Consider the following 18,135-nt stretch of genomic DNA (forward strand, 5'->3'; position numbering starts at 1 on the left):
ACCACATACCTGCTCCTTCAACAGGAACCTGTGGACTGAAGACAGAGCTCAGCGGTGAGGTGTGTCTAGTGGTGAGATGGGGCAGTTGCTTCTGTGATTTACACAAACAGGAACAGCCCATTTTTGTTTCTCTAACCAGGGATACACAAGCACACAAGCTTTCTACATTAAAATTGAGAAATTTATTTTTTTCATGAAATAGTAAGCAGAATTTTTCATGAAATAGTTAACAGAATTAAAGTACAGAAATATACATCTTAAAACAACTGAAATCATACTAGGACCTGAATGACAATTGTACATTTATGACCAAAGGAAAATTGAATAGTTTAAACAATTCACTTTAAAGTTTTTGCTCAATAATTCACCTGAAATTAAACACAGGAAGAAAACTGAGGTTTGGGCACCTCATAAAATGAAATAATGCCACTTTACCCTTGTCAAAGGAAATGACCATAGTGAAACAGTGGTTCTATTCCCATCACAAAAGCCCTTGTCACTCCACCATTCACAAATGTGTCAACTATCAGTCCTTTCTGATTTTTAAGGACGCCAGTTTAAAAAATACTTTCCTTAGGCACCGAGCAATAGATTTGTCCAGCTCATGTGAAGAATTGGGGAGAGCACCCCAAATCATTGGCTGGTCATGGCTTTCTTCTACAGTTCACTGAGGTCAATCTGTCTTGTATGCTTACAGCAGCCAAAAATTTATATATATATATATATGTATTTGTATGTATTTACAAACTGTACATATTTACATGACCTCATTGAATACTGAATTGTAGAAATAAGAACGCCCTTCATAAAGGCATTCACTTCGTGCCCTAGCGTTATCCTCTTGTGCAAACTGGAACTTCCCAGAGTCCGTAGGAAGCTAAAGACAGTCCACATTGCGGAGGCCACCATCCATTGTTAAAGACCCAAACCTAGAACACATGAAAAGAGAAGAAAGATAATCTTAGCAGTTCCACTCACTTGCTCTCCAGCATCCCCCCCTATCTTAGGGACTGAATAGAGGACCATCATGCATGCTGGGAAAGAACCCCATCAATAAGCTGTCTCCCAGTTCCTGACATTCCAACACTAAAGAAAACAACTAGATTTCAGAGGAATGGTTTGTTACAATTGTTACTGTCATCACCATCACAATCATCATTATTATATAATATTTATATTATACAATATCATTAAGGACAACTCTGTGGAGTCAGTTCTTCCTCACACCTGTAACATGGGTTTTGGGAACTGAACTCAGGTCACCAGGCTTACACAGCAAGAGCTTTTATTTGCTGCACCATCTTGCTGGCCCAGGAATAGTTATTTTTAAAGAATTTAAACAACTGCAATTTGCTCTATTTCTTACTGAAAGTGCACTATTATATGAATGAGTACAATTCAGTGGCTGGGAAAAGCCTAAAAAGAAAACCATTTGTTGGGGCTGGAGAAGCGGCCCAGCAGTTAGAGAACGCTGGTTGCTCCCAGGTGGAAGTCCAGCACCTATGTGGTGGCTCACAGCCAGTTTAACTCCAATTCCAAGGAATTCAGGCTTTTCTGGCCTCTGGGGCACCGCACGCAGGTTCACACGCAGGTGAACCCTCCCCCCCCCCCCCGCCAATAATAAATAGGATGTTCACAAAAATACATTTTTAAGTGTTAATCAATCTGTAGTGTCTTAAGAGTGCACACATGCACCACAAACCACGATGCACTGAGGAGGCCAAGGACAGCAGGCAGTTAGGCCTCTCCTTCCACCATGTGGGTGGCCAGCTGGTGGCAGGCACATTCCCTGACCTGGGAGAATTTTAAGAGGAATTGGGAAGGGAGTGATGAAACTAAGAAGAATTGTCAGAACTGAGCTTCTTTGTCTTGTTTTAGTGAGGGGTTGAGTTTATAAGCCCAAGTACAGAGCTCAGAGTAGCGCCCTGCAGGGTAAGAAGATGGGGCCTCAGTGAGCGGAGTGTGGTTCTGGGGAGCAGAAGGAAGCAATGCTGGTGTGCAGGCAACAACCAGGGCCTCACTTCCTCTACACAAACATGGAGTTAGATTACTTTTTTTTTCTTTCTTTTCTTTTTGTTTTTTTGACACAGGGTTTCTCTGTATAGCCTTGTCTGTCCTCGACTTGCTTTGCAGACCAGGCTGGCCTCGAACTCACAGAGATCCACCTGCCTCTGCTCTTGAGTGCCGGGATTTCAGGCGTGTGACATGGTGCCTGGCTAGACTGCTTTCTAGATAACAGGAGTTTTAGATTTTTTGTTTTGTTTTGTTTTGGAGACAGGGTTTCTCTCTGTAGCCCTGGCTGCCCTAGAGCTCACTATGGAGATCACGCAGTCCTCGAACTTACAGAGATCTCCAACTTTTCTTTCTGAGAGCTGGGATTAAAGACATGTATTACCATACCTGGTTAGAAAATTTTAAGCAAGGGAGGGACATGAGTTATGTCAGTATTTCAGATTATTCTGGCTGTAAATACCAGTAATCTGTGGTAGCAGGTTACTATCACAGCTTTCCTGGGAGAAAGGAAGTTTGGGTGAGCGGAAAGAGGGGCCTTGTAAAGACTACTGAACTAGTCAAGGGGGAGGAGAGAGGCAAGCCCGTAAAACATTCATGTTTCAAGAGGCAGGACATGGTGTCCTTGGAGCAGTGTGCGGCCATTAGAGAGAGAACTACGCCGGAAGGTATGATTTCAGATACAAAAACTCCTAGAAGTGAAACAGGACATCCATGAGCGCATGGGAGAGGTAGGGCAACATTCCCAGTAGTCCCGGCTTCTGCTATGGGTCAAACATCCTCAATCTTACACCCTGAAACCTGCCATAAACCCAAATGAAACCTCTGAGTAGTGACAAGTGGCCACAGATGGAAATTCTACAGCTGACCTCACAGGCAAGCTGCACTTACAATGCAGGCATCCTAAGACGCTGTTTGGAATTATTTCCAGAGCACGTATACAAGGAGCATATGGAACAGAGGTAAGCGTCAGGCCTGTATTTGGGCCCCATCTCCACACTTGGTTATCCAGATAGATCCTGGCATCTCAAACACTTCTGGTTCCAAACATTTTTTTCTCATGTAACTGAATATGTGGGCTGGAGTGGGGGAGGGGCCACAAAAAATGACCATAGCAATAGGCTTCTGAATACACAGCAGCCAAAATTTAAGTCAAAACTAGAGCAAAGCTGAGGTGCTTCAGGCAGCTGGCACTGCATGACAGACTCTGCTGAAGGCTTCTGCCGGGCACCAGCATCATCATGCCATGCGCCCCTGAGCACTTCCTCTCAGAGGCTGTTACATCACAAGTGGCACAGGCTCTCCTGAAAATGCAGGTTTCTGCACTTAGTTTAGCCATGGACGATGACTGTTCCTCAGCATGTAAATATCAAACCAGCATGTCCGCACTGTGCTGTTAAGACAAATGAACTCATTCCTTAAGACACCACCTCACTTGCCTCTTTAGTAAATAAAAGGTATGCAGAGGGCTTTGTAGGCTGGCTGCTCAGCAGTCAGACCACTAGTGTGGAAAATCATGTGAAGAAGTTATTTTTTTTTCTTTTCTTTTCTTTCTTTTTTTTTTTTTTCAAGACAGGGTTTCTCTGCATAGCCTTAGCTGTCCTGGACTTGCTTTGTAGACTGGCCTTGAATTCACAGAGATCTGCCTGCCTCTGCCTCCTTAAGTCCTGGGATTACAGGTGTAAGCCACTGCCGTGAAGATCCTCACAGAGTCAAATAAGCAAGCTATCTATTAAAAATAAATGTCAAGCCAGGAGTAGTGGAGCATGCCTTTAATTTCAGCACTTGGGAGGCAGAGCAAGCAGGTCTCTGTGAGTTCAAAGCCAGCCAGGTCTACATAGTGAGTTCCAGTCCAGCCAGGGCTGCATAGTGAGACCCTGTCAAAAGCAAAAGAAAGCAACAAAATCAATGCCTAAGCCCAAGTCCTCCACCACACTGAGGGCAGGTAAGGGCTGAGACAGCCCTTCCCTTTCACTACTGCACCTTCTGAATCGAGGCGGAGCTACAGCAGGGCCGGGCAGAGCCAGCAGCAGCCCCATCAGGCCCGCACCACTTACCGCTCCAAAATGTGGTTGTTCTCGGCCAGCTCCTTAACCACACCTTCCATCTCTTCCTTCAACTTCTTCATACTAGATGAATAAGGCAAAGATAAACACAGAATTATATTTATATGTTTGTAATTTTATAATCTAAGTAGCCATGCAATAATACCAAGTAGAGCAGATATTAAAAATTTTGAAATGTGAGCCATGCACAGTGGCGCATGCCTGTGATCCCAGCTCTTGGGAGGCAGAGGCAGGCGGATCTCTTTGAGTTCAATGCTAGTCTGGTCTACAGAGTGAGTCCAGGACAGCCAAGGCCATATACAGAAACCCTGTCTCAAAAACCAAAACCTAAAAAGAAAAAACAAAAAACCCCACAAACAACAACAACAACAAACAGAAAGAAAAAAAGAAATGTAAGAACAAGATCTCAGACTGAAGTGAGAGCATGTGGCACCATTCTAGTTTCCCCAGGGTACTTCTTACCCAAGAGTCATCTCCACTAAGGTGTTAGAACTGGGGTAGACAGGGGCCATGGAGTGCTTGAGTCCGCTGGAGGCTGCAAGCATCTTCTGAGGCAGAGTTTCCTGTAACTACAACACAAAGGAAGCTGTCAGGAGCCAGGACACATATCACCAAGCAGCTTCAGGAAGGCTGCCCTGCCCCCAGTGCCTACTCGACAGGTGGCGTGGGAGACCCTGCGCTGGCCAGGCAAGTGCTTGACTGTGGATCTACAGTCCCAGCCCAGCGTTAAATTCCTGTTCCAAAACTGCCAGTGGAAAATGCTAAAATCAACACTCTTAAAGACAATTTTCGGGCTGGAGAGATGGCTCAGAGGTTAAGAACATTGGCTGTTCTTCCAGAGTTCAATTCCTAGCAACCACATGATGGCTCATAGCCATCTATAATGAGATCTGGTGCCCTTTTCTGGTATCAGGCAGAGTGCAGTGTAAATAATAAATAAATCTTAAAAAAAAAATCAATTTTCCTTACAAACAATAAAAGATTAATTATCAGGTGCTTTTAATTGTCCAACATCTAAAAACCAAAAAATGAGTGATGGGCCAGTAGCACAGCGGCAGAGGCGCCTGCTGCCAAGCCGCCGACCTGAGCTCCTTCTGGAGCCAAGGGTGGAAGCTGTCCTTTGGCATGCATGTGCTCACACAGATGAATACATGTAACACACTTTAACTAGAGTGGAAGTGCACACAGGCACGTGATGTCCCATGTCTCCTACAACCATTATGGAAGCTCTACTGCAGCAGTCCTCTTGTAGAAAGCTCTTTCCTATAGTACTTGAGGGCTGTACCTCATTAGTGTAGTCTTGATACTTGGACACTTCCTCTTCAATATCAAAACACTGATTAGTGAGTGATGACAGCTGTTTCCTGAGATGAAACATCTTTCTGAAAAGCAATGAGAGTCTTTTAGCGAGCAGCTCCTGGAGACGCTCACTTAAAATACACAATGTACACTATAGTGCAGACCACCCTCACCCCTCACAGACCTACTCACCTCAACCACTCGTCTGACTTAGCCAGAAAGACTTCGTACTTTCTGACACACTCATCTGTGAAGTGGCTCATTGCTTTTGTTGCATGGTAATACAGTTTTTGTCTACAAATTAGAAATAAGCAGAGACTTTAATGTAACTTCGCCATTTCTACCTCCAATTAAAAACATGCCAGATACACAACATTTATAGTGATTGTGGACTTGGGCTACTTAGAAAGCAGAGCTGGGGCTCCAGGGTTTGTAAGCCACCTGCATGCGTAGCTGTTGGGCATTGATCTGAGCCCCTCTGGAAGAGCAGTACGCCTTCCTAACCACTGAGCCCTCTCTCCAGCCCCAAATACTTATTGGCTCCAGTTAGTCAGGGTGGTTGTGCTGCTCTCTGTAAGCGCAGCACTGGAGGCGGGGACAGCTGAGTGAGCAGAACAAGGTCTTCCTCCCGTCATTCTCCTGTCTTAGTACTCTCTTGGCCAGGGACCAGATAAATGAACCCAAACAATGTACACCCCTAGTGAAAACCTCTCAGAGGCAAGATTAAAGTGCACTGTTACTGCAATTAATCCAACTTTAAGAAGAATCAAAGATATAAAAAAATAGCAACAGAAAAAATCAATCTTCACTGAATCTGGACACTTACTTATCAAATTTGTGGATCTGTTCTTCATTATAAGCTAGTCCTGGAAATGGGAAAGAACATACTTTTGTTGATGTAGAATTGACTGTTACACAAGATATTTTCTCCTTTGAGATTACTGCTTCAAAAAGGCTAAGAATTTTAAGTGGATATAACAGGTTTGGGGTGCACCCATTGATTTAGTCAGTATAAAACTATGATTTAAAAATAAAAATTAACTGTCAACATTTAAGTCAAGGGTATTTTTTAAAAGATTTTATTTGTTCATTTGTTTTACATATGAGTGCTCTATCTGCATATACAGCTATATGCCAGAAGAGGGGATCAGAGCCCCGTGTAGATGGCTGTGAGCCACCATGTGGTTGCTGTGAATTGAACTCAGGACCTCTGGAAGAGCAGACAGTGCTCTTACCTGCTGAGTCATCTCTCAAACCCATAGTCAGGGTGCTTAGAATAAAGCATCTATGTCTAGCTTTTCTTAAAAAAATGAATCCCAGCACTCAGGAGGCAGAGGCAGGTGGAGCTCTGTGAGTTCAAGGCCAGCCTGGTTGACAGAGTAAGTTCTAGGACAGCAAGGACTACACAGAGAAACCCTGTCTCTGAAAACAAACGAACAAACAAACAAAAAAAGGAGAGGGGTGATGGCCCAGGCAATATAGGGATGACAGGGCAGGGGCCCCATTTCAGATATGCCACTGACTTCAGGCAGCCATTCCTGTGTGCTACCTGCCTAGCCTCCAGAAGATGCAGGCTTCATACCCTTAGTTTAAGACAAGCAAAAGGTTGGTTTGACAATTTCCAACCACTTTCTGACACATCTCTTCAGCAGCTGCATTTAAGAGCACAGCATAGGAACGTACCACTTAATACTAAATTTCAGGGCATGGCGGCACACACCTGCAATCTCAGTACGCAGGGAGACAGAGGCAGGGAGATCTCTGTGAGTTCGAGGCCAGTCTGCTCTACAAAGCCAAGGCTACACAGAGAAACCCTGCCTCGAAAAAAACAAAAACCAAAATCTAAAAACCAAAACCAAACCAAACTAAACCCAACCAACCAACCAACCAACCAACCAAACAAACAAACAAACATACCAAGCTGATGCATCAGGAGAGCAAATAGCAAGTGTTACTTACTGCGTTCTGCTTTGTCCTTTTTGAACTGATAGTAAATCTCTGTGATGCAATTTAACAGGACTTGTAGTTTTTCTACACTATTTAAGGAAGAAAAACCCAAGTAAATAATTAGAATTGATGTAACAAGAACAATGAATAGGACCAGAGATTACCCACGAGGCTGTAACCTACTTCCTGTCTCTTGGATGGGTGCCTTCCTGATGTGCCCACGTGTCAGCCAGCAATCCCCCTGGAGACAACCTGCTCTTGATGTCCTGAAGACTGCTTTCTATTGTTCCCTGAGAACTGGAAAGCTAAACAGAACAAGGGATTAGGTCAGAATGCCCAATCAAAACAAGGGATTAGATCCAAATGTCCAGTCAGAGATGACCATCTGGGACTCTGGCTGACAGGCTTTGCCAACCCACCATCAATTTCTACGTTTCCATGGGAGGCTGATCCTGCTGTTGAGGCACTACCCTGATCACTGTTGCAGCACACTCAGGAAAACCTTTTAATTGCTGTTTTTAGGGACTGGTGCTGGTGGTGATGCGATATTTTAAAATTAGAAATTAGAATTTTATGGTAGGAATTAACTTGAGCAAATGAGCTACATCTCCTGCCCATCATTTTATCTCCTAAATCTTTTCTAGTGTTTTAAATATCATTTAAAGCGTGTAAGTAAATAAAGTGAAATTTTCATGGGACAGTGATTTATAATCTGTGATGCATTCTGACATTTTCTATCCTACCTAATACTGCCAGCTGCAAGGGGCGAAACCCCACAATGCATTATCACCCATGACTCACCCTTTGGAAAGCACTGTTCTAGATCTAAAGCTACAGAAAGGAACAACTAAAGATGACAGATCTGAGCTCTTACTAAGTTCCCTGTATTTGTGTGCAGCATAGGCAGGCTAGAGGACAGCCTTGGTGTCATTCCTCTGGTGCCCTCACCATTTTTTTTATTCATTAATTAATCACTTTACAGCCTGATCCCAGGCCCCTCACTCCTCTCCTCCCAGTCCCACCATCACACCTCTTTTCCCCTATTCCCCCTCCCCTTCTCTGAGGAGGCCCCCATGGGTACCAACCCACCCTGGAACATCAAGTTGCAGCAAGACTAAGTGCATGCTCTCCCACTGAGGCCAGACAAGGCAGCCCAGATGGGGAAAGAAATCCAAATGCCACCCCATGGGAGAGGGCCAACCCCCGACCTATGAATGACACTCTGCTGTGCTTGCAGGCAGGAGGCCAGCATAACTGACTTCTGAGAGGCTTCATCCAGCAGCTGCAGCTGCAGAGACCCACAGCCGAATACTAGGCTGGGCTTGGAGAGTCTTATGGAAGAGTGGAAGGAAGGATTGAGGAAGCTGGATGGGACAAGGACTCCACAAGAAGACCTACAGGGTCAACTAACCTGAGCCCAAGGGGGATCACAGAGACTGAACCACCAACCAAACAGCGTGCATGGGCTGGACCTAGGCCCCTTGCACATATGTGGCAGATGTGCGGTTTGTTGTTCAACTGGAGCATGGGGTGGGAGGGCTGGGGGCTGTCTCTGACTCTTTTGCCCTCACCACTTTTGAGAAACTTGGCTAGAACTCACCAAATGGGCTAAGCAGTTGGCAGTAGACGCTAGAAGCTCCCTCTCCAGCCCTGGGATTACAAGTGTCACCACCTTACACCGGTTCTTCCAGACTGGGCTCAAGTTCTACCAACCAGGCTATTCAATCCCCAGGCCTCAAATTTAATTTTTTTAAAAATGACATTGTCTTTCTTTCTGTGTACGTGTGTGGGTGTACACATGTCATAGCCCATGAGGGGCGGTCAGACAGTTTATGGAGCTGTAGTCTTCTGTCAGGAGGACCCTGGGAATCGACTCAGGATATTAGGCATGACAATAAGTGTCTTTATCCACTGAGCTATCTTGTGGGCCTCCTTCACACTCTAATTTAACATCCACATTACGAATTCCCTAAATGCTACAAGCTTGTAGGAACACAGTAGTTCTACATTTATTTAACTGCTACAACAACCCATAAGATTTAGATAAAGAAGCTGCCATTTTTCAGAGAGAGAAACCAAAAATGCAAAGAACTAATAAAGGCCTTATGACAGCTGGAGATTTGGCTCAGTGGTTAAAGAGGGCTAATTGTTCTTCCAGAGGACCAGAGTTCAATTCTCAGCACCTACATCAGGTGGTTCAAAACTGCCTGTAGTTCCAGCTCCAGGGAGATTCAAGGCGTGGACACCTGCACATACATGCACATAGCAGCACACATATACATATAATTTAAAAATAGTGTAAGTCTTTTTCAAGGCTCTTATGTAGCCATCAGGAGCCTCTGGGTAAACAGGAAGCCAGGTAGTAGCAATCAGCTCTCAGTACCTAACTATGTGGACTTCTGCTCTAATGAGTAATCCATTCAGACCTCCTATTTTGTGTTCAGCAAACTTATCCTTACTGCCTTTCCTAGTTACAGAAATAATTCACTGCCTGAGGATCCCTAGGATTACAAATCCTTTTCTCTTTCTTTCTTTAGTTTTTTTTTTTTTTTTTTTAGACAGGGTTTCACTGTTGTAGCCTTGGCTGTCACTTTGTAGACCAGGCTGGCCTTGAACTCACAGAAATCTGCCTGCCTCTGCCTCCCTGAGAGCTGGGATCACAGACGTGTGTCACCATGCCCAGCTCCTTTTCTTTAAGATATCTGATATTTTTGGATTTGCAGTTATTTCTGAGCCAGTGTAAGCACTTACAATTGACTGCATGTTAAAGAGGCACATTATAAATGTCCTTTATTACCACAAAGCATCAAGGATTAAAAACAAAGCAAACAAACAAAAATGCAGAAATTGTGGAGTGGGAGGTAACAGAGACAAGATACACACTTGTGTTAAAAATACAGAAAACTAGTAAAAAAAGCTGTATGGCGGAAATGGTGTGTGTGTATGTGTGTATTTAAGAATATAAATAGGTCTCTCTCACTCTCTCGGGACACCCCTTCCCTTTTCTCCCTCTCATCATGTCCTGCTCCCCCCTTCCCTCCATACCCATCTAATAAACATCTTGCATAGAAGAAGAAAAAAAGACTATAAATAGACTAAGATATGGGGAAAGGTAACCCTTTTCCACAGAGCTTCAGCGATAGCGCTGCTCTCTGCTCTCGGGAGGCTTACGCTAGCTCTCAGCAGCAGGGGAGCAGACCCCGGCCCTGTAGCTCTCAGGATTTCCCAGTACTTACTCTCAACAGTTTGGTATGTATGTCTGAAATTTCACCCAACTCTGCTGCTTCTAGGTTGATCTTCATCAACTTTTCATATCTGTATGAAAAAAGTACATCACAGAGAACAAATGAAAAATACAGGTTTTTTTCAGAGTTCATGAAATTTATTGTCATATTCACTTAATAAAAATTTTATTCAAGTCTCTATGCCAACAGATTCTGAGAAATCTTTGCTGCCTTCCCACACAGTTGCTACCCCTCTATCTGTGATTTCTACTTTAGAGGTTGCGGGTGCTGGTGGTTAAGGGTGTTCAGAGAGTACTTCGTGGGAAATCCTACAAGCATTTCCCGTGTTAAGCGGCAAGCCATTCTGAGTAGTCTGATGAAGTCACACGCAGTCCCTCTTCCCAGCCTGAGACAGGCAGGCCCTTTCTAATACAGAGCCACACTGTAACGTTACCCACTGCATGGTTACTTAGCAGTGATCTTAGTCGTGGGATGAACTGTCCAGCAACTGCAGGGCTTAGGTCTCATGCTTTGGTTCTGTCTGAGCTTGTTCGGGGAGTCTGGGAATTGATGTACTGGGAATCTGTACATATTGTACATCCATTATAAATGCACAGATTAGGATAAAATAGAGATGGCAAGTTAATTTCGAATCAAGTTATGCTGGGATACTGGTAAAGTTATATATGTAATTTTTAATGTATACTGTAGTTATACATATTGACTAAATTTAATTATATTTCCCTGCAGTACAAATAGTGTATCCTAAAACACCATTTAAGTTATCATTGTTACAAAGAGAAGAACAGTTAAGAATGGAAAATCTGTAACTTTTTTTTAACTTATTAAGGTTGTGTGTCTGTGCATGGAGCTGGACCACATATGTCCTGGTGCATGCAGAGGGCTGGCTCTCTCCTTCAGCCTTTTGTGGGTTCTGGAGCTAGCACTCAGGTCACCATGCTGGTTCAGTAGGCACATTTACCCGCTCAGCCATCTCAGAGACCCCTAAAGATGCTGTTCCTAAAATCCAAAAATCCCATCAAGGGGCTGCTCCAGAAGCTGCTTCTATTTCCCATCCAACTCCAAGATAGGTAAGGGGTGGTCCTACTCCACTGCCTGTCACTCAGGAAAGGTGGGGAAATGCCATCAGTGACGGTGCTAATCCCTTATGAGAAACCGGTGTTCTCGTGTGTGGCATGAGGCAGCCACTCAGCCAGGCTGCACCAGGGTCCAGCCCTGCACCGTGCCCTGCTGTGATAAAAGATAATTAAAACAGAAGCTTAGTGCTGAACAGTTACCCTGTTCCCGCCAGGACGTATTTACTCACACTTTCACAGTCTTTTCAATGTTTCTGATGCAGAACTCCAATGTGATCACCACTTCTGTCTTCTTGTGGACAGTTTCATTGAAATCATCTTTAACTAATTCACTGAAAAGCAATGGCATCCCCTTAGTTGAAGGACTATTTGTGGACTATCGTTAAGTATTACAAAATTCTACTTTAAACATATTTCATAAATTTTATGATGTTCTACCAACCGAGCTATCTGGGCTTACCATTTCATAAATTTTAAATGTCAAAAATTTTAGGGTCCTATTAAAAACATTTCTGTGTCATATTCTCAGGGTGGGCTCAATTGAACAGTTTTTCTTATGACTCACATCTGGGGCATTTATACTTCACAGACTATCACTAATTAGGTTAAAGTTTAGAAACCCAAGGCATTAAAATTACATTAAGGATCACACACTAACCACTAATCACACAACGGTCATGTAAGAGTTGTGTCATTAAGTTAATTTTGCTGCTTGTGGCACATGTGTGACCTCTGAAAGAGGCTGACACATGAACACATAATGAAAGGACCTCTGGACTACAACAGTGATCAGCAAACAAGGTCTAAACTGTTTTGTTTTTTTTTTTTTTTTTTTTTTGGCCTATAAATTACTTTCAGGGTGATAAAAAAAATAACAGATAAAGAGGACATCCCATGTGGCCAAGAAAGCCTAACACCCAGGCAAGAAAACCTGATACTGAGGGTTACACAAAAATTTTCTTAAAACTTACAGTACAGTAAGCAGAAATAATCAAAACCACTGACCCACTGACCATCGACAGGGAAACAAATGCCGTTTGTATCTGGCACGTTTAATCTCTTCGAGACGCACGCCAGGAACCAACCTCCACGCTAAGCTGTCCCAGCACTAAGCTGCTCGTGACAGCCGGTGACCACATGAAAGTCGTTACGAGCACAGGCCGTGTGGTTTGTTGGACACCTGCTAGCCACAGGAAAGGTGGGAAATGCCTGTGTCCTAGCACCTGGGACGTGGAGGCAGGAAGATCATGAATTTAAGACCTGCCTGGGCTACACGGTGGGCTCCAGGATCAAAAACCGAGAGCTAGGAATCAGAATGACACAAAGTGCAAACATGTCAGTGTCAACATATGTGGACTGTCACAAGTGTTAGACCCCCAGAAACTGCACTGAGGGGAGCCCAGGAAAGCATTCTCCGGGGGCCTTTCACATCAAGGTCACATGGTAGGTCTGCAGAATGCACAACCAACACATGATGTGTCCAACAGTAGCGTGGTTCTTGAAGGAGATCCATTTGCTCTTACCAGATGGACAGATGACCTTCATAAAAAGATTTTAAAAAACGACCCAAACCATATACATCTTGTGTGTGTATGGGAGGGGGTGAGGTGGAGGCCATGAGTCAGCCACCAGTGTCTTTCCTCTAGTGTCAACCACTTTTCTTTTTTCAGAAGGGTCTTTCTCTGAGACCTGGGATTTGCCAAGCAGGCTGGTTGGCTGAGGGACTAGCTCGTCTCTGTCTTCTCAGTGGTGGGACTAAAAAATGTGGGTTCCAATCACTTGTTCATTGTGCACCCTGCTTTTCAGATTGCCGTGTATTACTTACATCACCCATCGTACCCCCTTTCGCATTAACTCTTGGTAGAGCAGCAGTGTACTGGCAATTCTACAGGCGTAGCATACAACCCCCGTCACTGCCTGGTGAAAAAGAAAGTATTTGCTGCTGACAGTGGACAAAGTAAGAGAACCTTTACACAAAAGCATTCAGGATTTCATATTTTCTTTAAGGTGTATTTATTTATTATTTGTACAGCATTCTGCCTGCATGTGTACCTGTATACCAGAAGAAGGCACCAGATATCACTATAGATGGTTGTCAGCCACCATATGGTTGCTGGGAATTGAACTCAGGACCTTTGGAAGAGCATCCAGTGTACTTAACCTCTAAGTAATCTCGCTAGCCCAGGCTTTCATATTTTCATCAGATAAATAAATTACCAATGTCTAAAAGCTAGACAGATGGAGCTGAAGAAATGGCTAAGAGGTTAAGAGCACTGGCTGCTCTTACAGAGGTTCTGAGTTCAATTCCCAGCAACTACATGGTGGCTCACAACCATCTATAATGAGATCTGGTGCCCTCTTCTGGTGTGCAGGTATACTTGCAGACAGAACACCGTATACATAATAAATCAATCTTTTTTTAAAAGGCTAGACAGATGTAAGTAAAATAAACATTTCAATTCTTATCATTATATAAACATGTTTCAACAACAGAGAGTATCCCTTTTACTGAGTTCAAGAAAAGAAAAGAAAGGGCTGGAGAAATGGCTAAGAGGTTAAGAGCACTGGCTGCTCTTACAGAGGTTCTGAGTTCAATTCCCAGCAACCACATGGTAGCTCACAACCATCTATAATGAGATCTGGTGCCCTCTTCTGGTATGCAGGTGTACATGCAGGCAGAATGCTATATGAATAAAAATAAATCTTAAAAAAAAAAAGAAAAGAAAATATAAAACTCTTGGAATGGGTAATACTTTAATATGTTCCTAAGTCATGCATGGACACACGATACATTTATTACTTCACTTACTGAAAGTTCAGTAAGATACTAACCTTGGCCATGCTAGCATCACCATCTAAATCATAACGTGGATGTACTTTGGGTAGGGAAACTGAAATACAAAGGTAAAGATGTGAAGTTAGGAAGGGAAAGGTTTGGACAAATGACTTTATTTTGTATATGGCATGCAGGATGTCTACATTACACAGTCGTGAGCGCTCGCTCGCTCAGGCACTTTCCCTAGCACCAGCAATACGACAGCTGGGAGATGGCAGGAGTGCCGGATGTGCACTAGTGCGGGAGGGCCGGCATCAGACGCAGCACCTGTGCGAGGCGCTGGGCCTGCAGCAGCTGCCTGGGCCCGGGATCCTGGCACTGACGGGGTGGACACTGGCAGAACCCAGCGACTGCAGGCCAGCCAGCTCATTCCCGTACCAGCTAGTTAACTGTTTTCATGTACTTATGCTACAGCATAATTCAGGACCCAGAGAACCGTACTGCATACAGTGGTGTATGCAGTGCCACAGGGGCTTCCACGTGGGCTCTGAGACTGAACTCAGGTGCTAGGCTTTCGTGATCAGCAACTTCACCCAGGAGCTGTCTCGCCAGCCTCTTTTGTTTTTTTTGTTATTGTTGTTAAACATATTTAACGAAATGAACTCCATACTTGTCTTTCAATCTGTATTTAATATTGAAGTCTCAAGTGGATGCAAAATTCTGGGGAACTCTTTTTTTCCCCCCACCAGTAGGACAAATAATTTAGATAATTTCAAAGATGTAGATCTATTTTTTTTTCTTAAATTCTGAAGGATGACAGAATGTCTTATATATATACTAGCTAAAACAAATATTTGCTGAAATTTATGATAGCAATGTTATTTTGGGAGTTATCAAAACACTAAAAGAAGTTACAGGAAAACATGATAAACCATCACTTCATAAAACAAAATATTGAAGAAAATCATGACACCTTTCAACTTTGTAATCTTTATAAACAAATTTATGAAATTTTAACTCTTTTAGAAAGTTTTACATTAAGATCAATGTCAACTTTATTAAACTGAACATCAGTTTTACGATGACAAATGTTTTTTAATGGTCATTTAAAACGTGACAAAAAAAAATCACAACTTACTTTTTTCATATTTCAATCCTAAGATAGATAAGGTAGGTAAGGGTTCCCGGCTTATGACAAAGATAGGATTTTCCTCTGTGGTTTTGGGGAAATGCTGGGCTAGTCTTCCGAGTTCTAGGACTAAGCGTCGTCCTTCATAGATGAGTTCTTGATTTGAAGAACTAATTTTGGTTTGTTTGTAGACCAGCTCATGGAATACAGCAGCACTGTGTGGGGAAGTTTAAGAAAGGACAATAGAACGTTGGCTAGAACTGGAGGGAAGACCCGGACGCTGCAGCAACCACTCACCGTGAGACAGGGAAGGTTCTGAGAACACTGCCTTGTTAAGACGGACTCTAAAACGGCAGAAGTGAGAATTCCTTATTACCTGACCCTGTCTATCTTTATGTTGAAGGTCAGGTGACCTAAACATGCAAAGAGCCAAAAACAGGACCTGAAATACAACTATAAGACTTGTGTTAAATACACTAAGAAATTAGAGTGTTTTCAAAATGAGGTTTTAGAAGAAAAAGTAAATTCCCCGTGAAGAGAGTCACAAAATCCAAGAAAGCCAGCAACGTGACACGGCTCTACCTCAGGCTGCTGCTCTGACTGGCTCAGGCTCCGATGGCTACTTTAAGCTCAAATGGATGTCCAATACATAACAATGGCGCCAGCTGACTCAGGCTATAAAGAACCCAAATGTGATAAAAATCATCTGAGGTTATATTAGTATTGCTACGTTTACATTTTGCTTATCTTGTATTAGATCTAATTACTGGATTATTAATATCTAAATATGTTATCTAAACTGTGTCTTTTTTTCTTTCCAGTTTTTGGTGCTTGTGTCTGAAGTCAGGACTTTAAGCACACTCAACAGACACTTTCCCTAAGCTAGCTAGACCTCACTCCCCTTTTCATGAATGAAAAACAAATAAAACACCAACTTTTTAGAAACAGATTTATTTTTTCTGTATGTGTATGGGTGCTTTTTCTACATATATGTTTGCATACCACATGCATGTCTGGTACACCAGCAAAGGCCAGATGAGGGCATCAAATCCCCTGGAATTGAGAGTTAAAGACAATTGTGTTATAGCACCATGTGGGTGCTGAGAATCAAACCTGGGTCCTCTTCTGTGCTCTTGACCACGGAGCCAACACTTCAGGCCCCTTTTCATGAATTTTATGAGGTATTAAAACGGTTATATGTTGTCAAACAGATTGAGATACAAAGAATGAATCTGATTCTTCATTTTTTGGAGGGAGCGGTTGTTTTTTGAGGCCTATACAGCACTAGCTGGCCTAGAACGCTCTTTGTGGGCCAGGTTGGCTTTAAACTTGTGATCTTCCTGACCCTATCTCCCACAAAAAGCTTCTTCATTCATGATAATTTACAAGCAGTTGTAAGAAATAACCAGGCAAATGCTCTCTACCCAATTTCCTCAAGGGAAGCACCTTGCAACATAATAACTGCCACCACTAAGTATATTTACTTTGACACAATCCATATAACTCCTCCCAGGTTGACATGTAGGTGTGTATTTAGTTATATGCAGTCTTATTACATAACATTTTTAAAAATTTGCATGGTGTGTTTTCCTTTATGCAAAATAGATGTCGAATATTTCTTGAGTATCCATAAAGTTTTTCCTGCTAACTATGCAAATGAAACTATACTAAATTTGGAAATCTACTATACTTAAGAGTTAGGCTTTTGATTTTAAGGAGGGCAACAGCTTCAATAAAACAGCTCAGTTTAATCAGTACATGGCACCTAAAAAAGTCATAGAATTAGCTCTGTCAAACAAAAGTACAAAGGAACTTTCTTACCTATACATTTAAAAAAATTAATCCTTTTTAGTTCCGATAAGTGACATGGGTGCTGCTGGTGAAGGCAAGGCATCTTTTTTGTTTGCTCTCCTGGTTTAGGAGAGGCTTATTACATTATACAGTCACAGACAGGAGAAGAACACAGAGGTACTTACGTATTGTAGCTATGAATGTAAATCTTATGTGCTGTCATCTGCTGTAGTGAGAAAACGTGGATTATCATTCGGTGAAGTACATCACTAGTCTCTGCAAAGAACTGGTCAAAACCCCAGCACTTTTCCTGATCAGCTTCAAGGATGTTCGCAAGAACTGGGGTAAGCAGTGCTTGAAGACCCCTAAAATAGTATTTAAAAAGCTTCTTAAGAGAGAGTGTCATAGTGCAAAGCCATAATATCTACAACAAAACAAAACAAACAACAACAAAAACAAAGGAATTGTGTGGTGGTTTGAGTAAGAACAGCCCCCACAGGCTCATCTATTTGAATGCTTAGTTACCATGGAACGGCACTTCCTGAAAAAATTAGGTGTTGTTTTGCTCTCTCTGTCTCTCTCTCTCTCAGCTTTTCATTCCTTTTCCAGCATTCTCCTGCCACAATGATAATGGTCTCACCCTCTGAAACTATAAGCCTGCCCCCAGGTAAATGCTTTTTTTATAAGTGTTGCCTTGGTCATGGTGTCTCTTTATAGCAACAGAACAGTGATTAAGATAAATCACTATTATTTTCACAGGCTGCAAATCCTCTATCTAAAAAGTTTTGAACTAGAA

The 18,135-nt window shown here is 42.8% G+C and overlaps 1 protein-coding gene across 2 annotated transcripts in view; it reads right to left on the reverse strand.

Moving 5' to 3' along the window:
- Positions 1-159: 159 nt before the first annotated feature.
- The window catches only part of Tbk1 (TANK binding kinase 1), a 40,661-nt gene continuing 22,685 nt past the window's right edge, over positions 160-18,135 (reverse strand). For both annotated transcript variants that reach the window (XM_021637854.2, XM_021637855.2), the window contains exons 8-21: positions 17,525-17,704; positions 15,558-15,763; positions 14,476-14,534; positions 13,469-13,560; positions 11,874-11,975; positions 10,559-10,637; positions 7,506-7,627; positions 7,335-7,411; positions 6,202-6,241; positions 5,568-5,669; positions 5,362-5,458; positions 4,539-4,645; positions 4,068-4,139; positions 160-929 (exon numbers count right to left, since the gene is read on the reverse strand). In XM_021637854.2, coding sequence (XP_021493529.1) covers positions 878-929; positions 4,068-4,139; positions 4,539-4,645; positions 5,362-5,458; positions 5,568-5,669; positions 6,202-6,241; positions 7,335-7,411; positions 7,506-7,627; positions 10,559-10,637; positions 11,874-11,975; positions 13,469-13,560; positions 14,476-14,534; positions 15,558-15,763; positions 17,525-17,704 — 1,387 coding nt within the window. In that variant the 3' untranslated portion in view covers positions 160-877. The remainder of the gene's footprint in view (positions 930-4,067; positions 4,140-4,538; positions 4,646-5,361; positions 5,459-5,567; positions 5,670-6,201; positions 6,242-7,334; positions 7,412-7,505; positions 7,628-10,558; positions 10,638-11,873; positions 11,976-13,468; positions 13,561-14,475; positions 14,535-15,557; positions 15,764-17,524; positions 17,705-18,135) is intronic.

The sequence above is a fragment of the Meriones unguiculatus genome, chromosome 2, assembly GCF_030254825.1.
Source record: "Meriones unguiculatus strain TT.TT164.6M chromosome 2, Bangor_MerUng_6.1, whole genome shotgun sequence".
NCBI lineage: Eukaryota > Metazoa > Chordata > Mammalia > Rodentia > Muridae > Meriones > Meriones unguiculatus.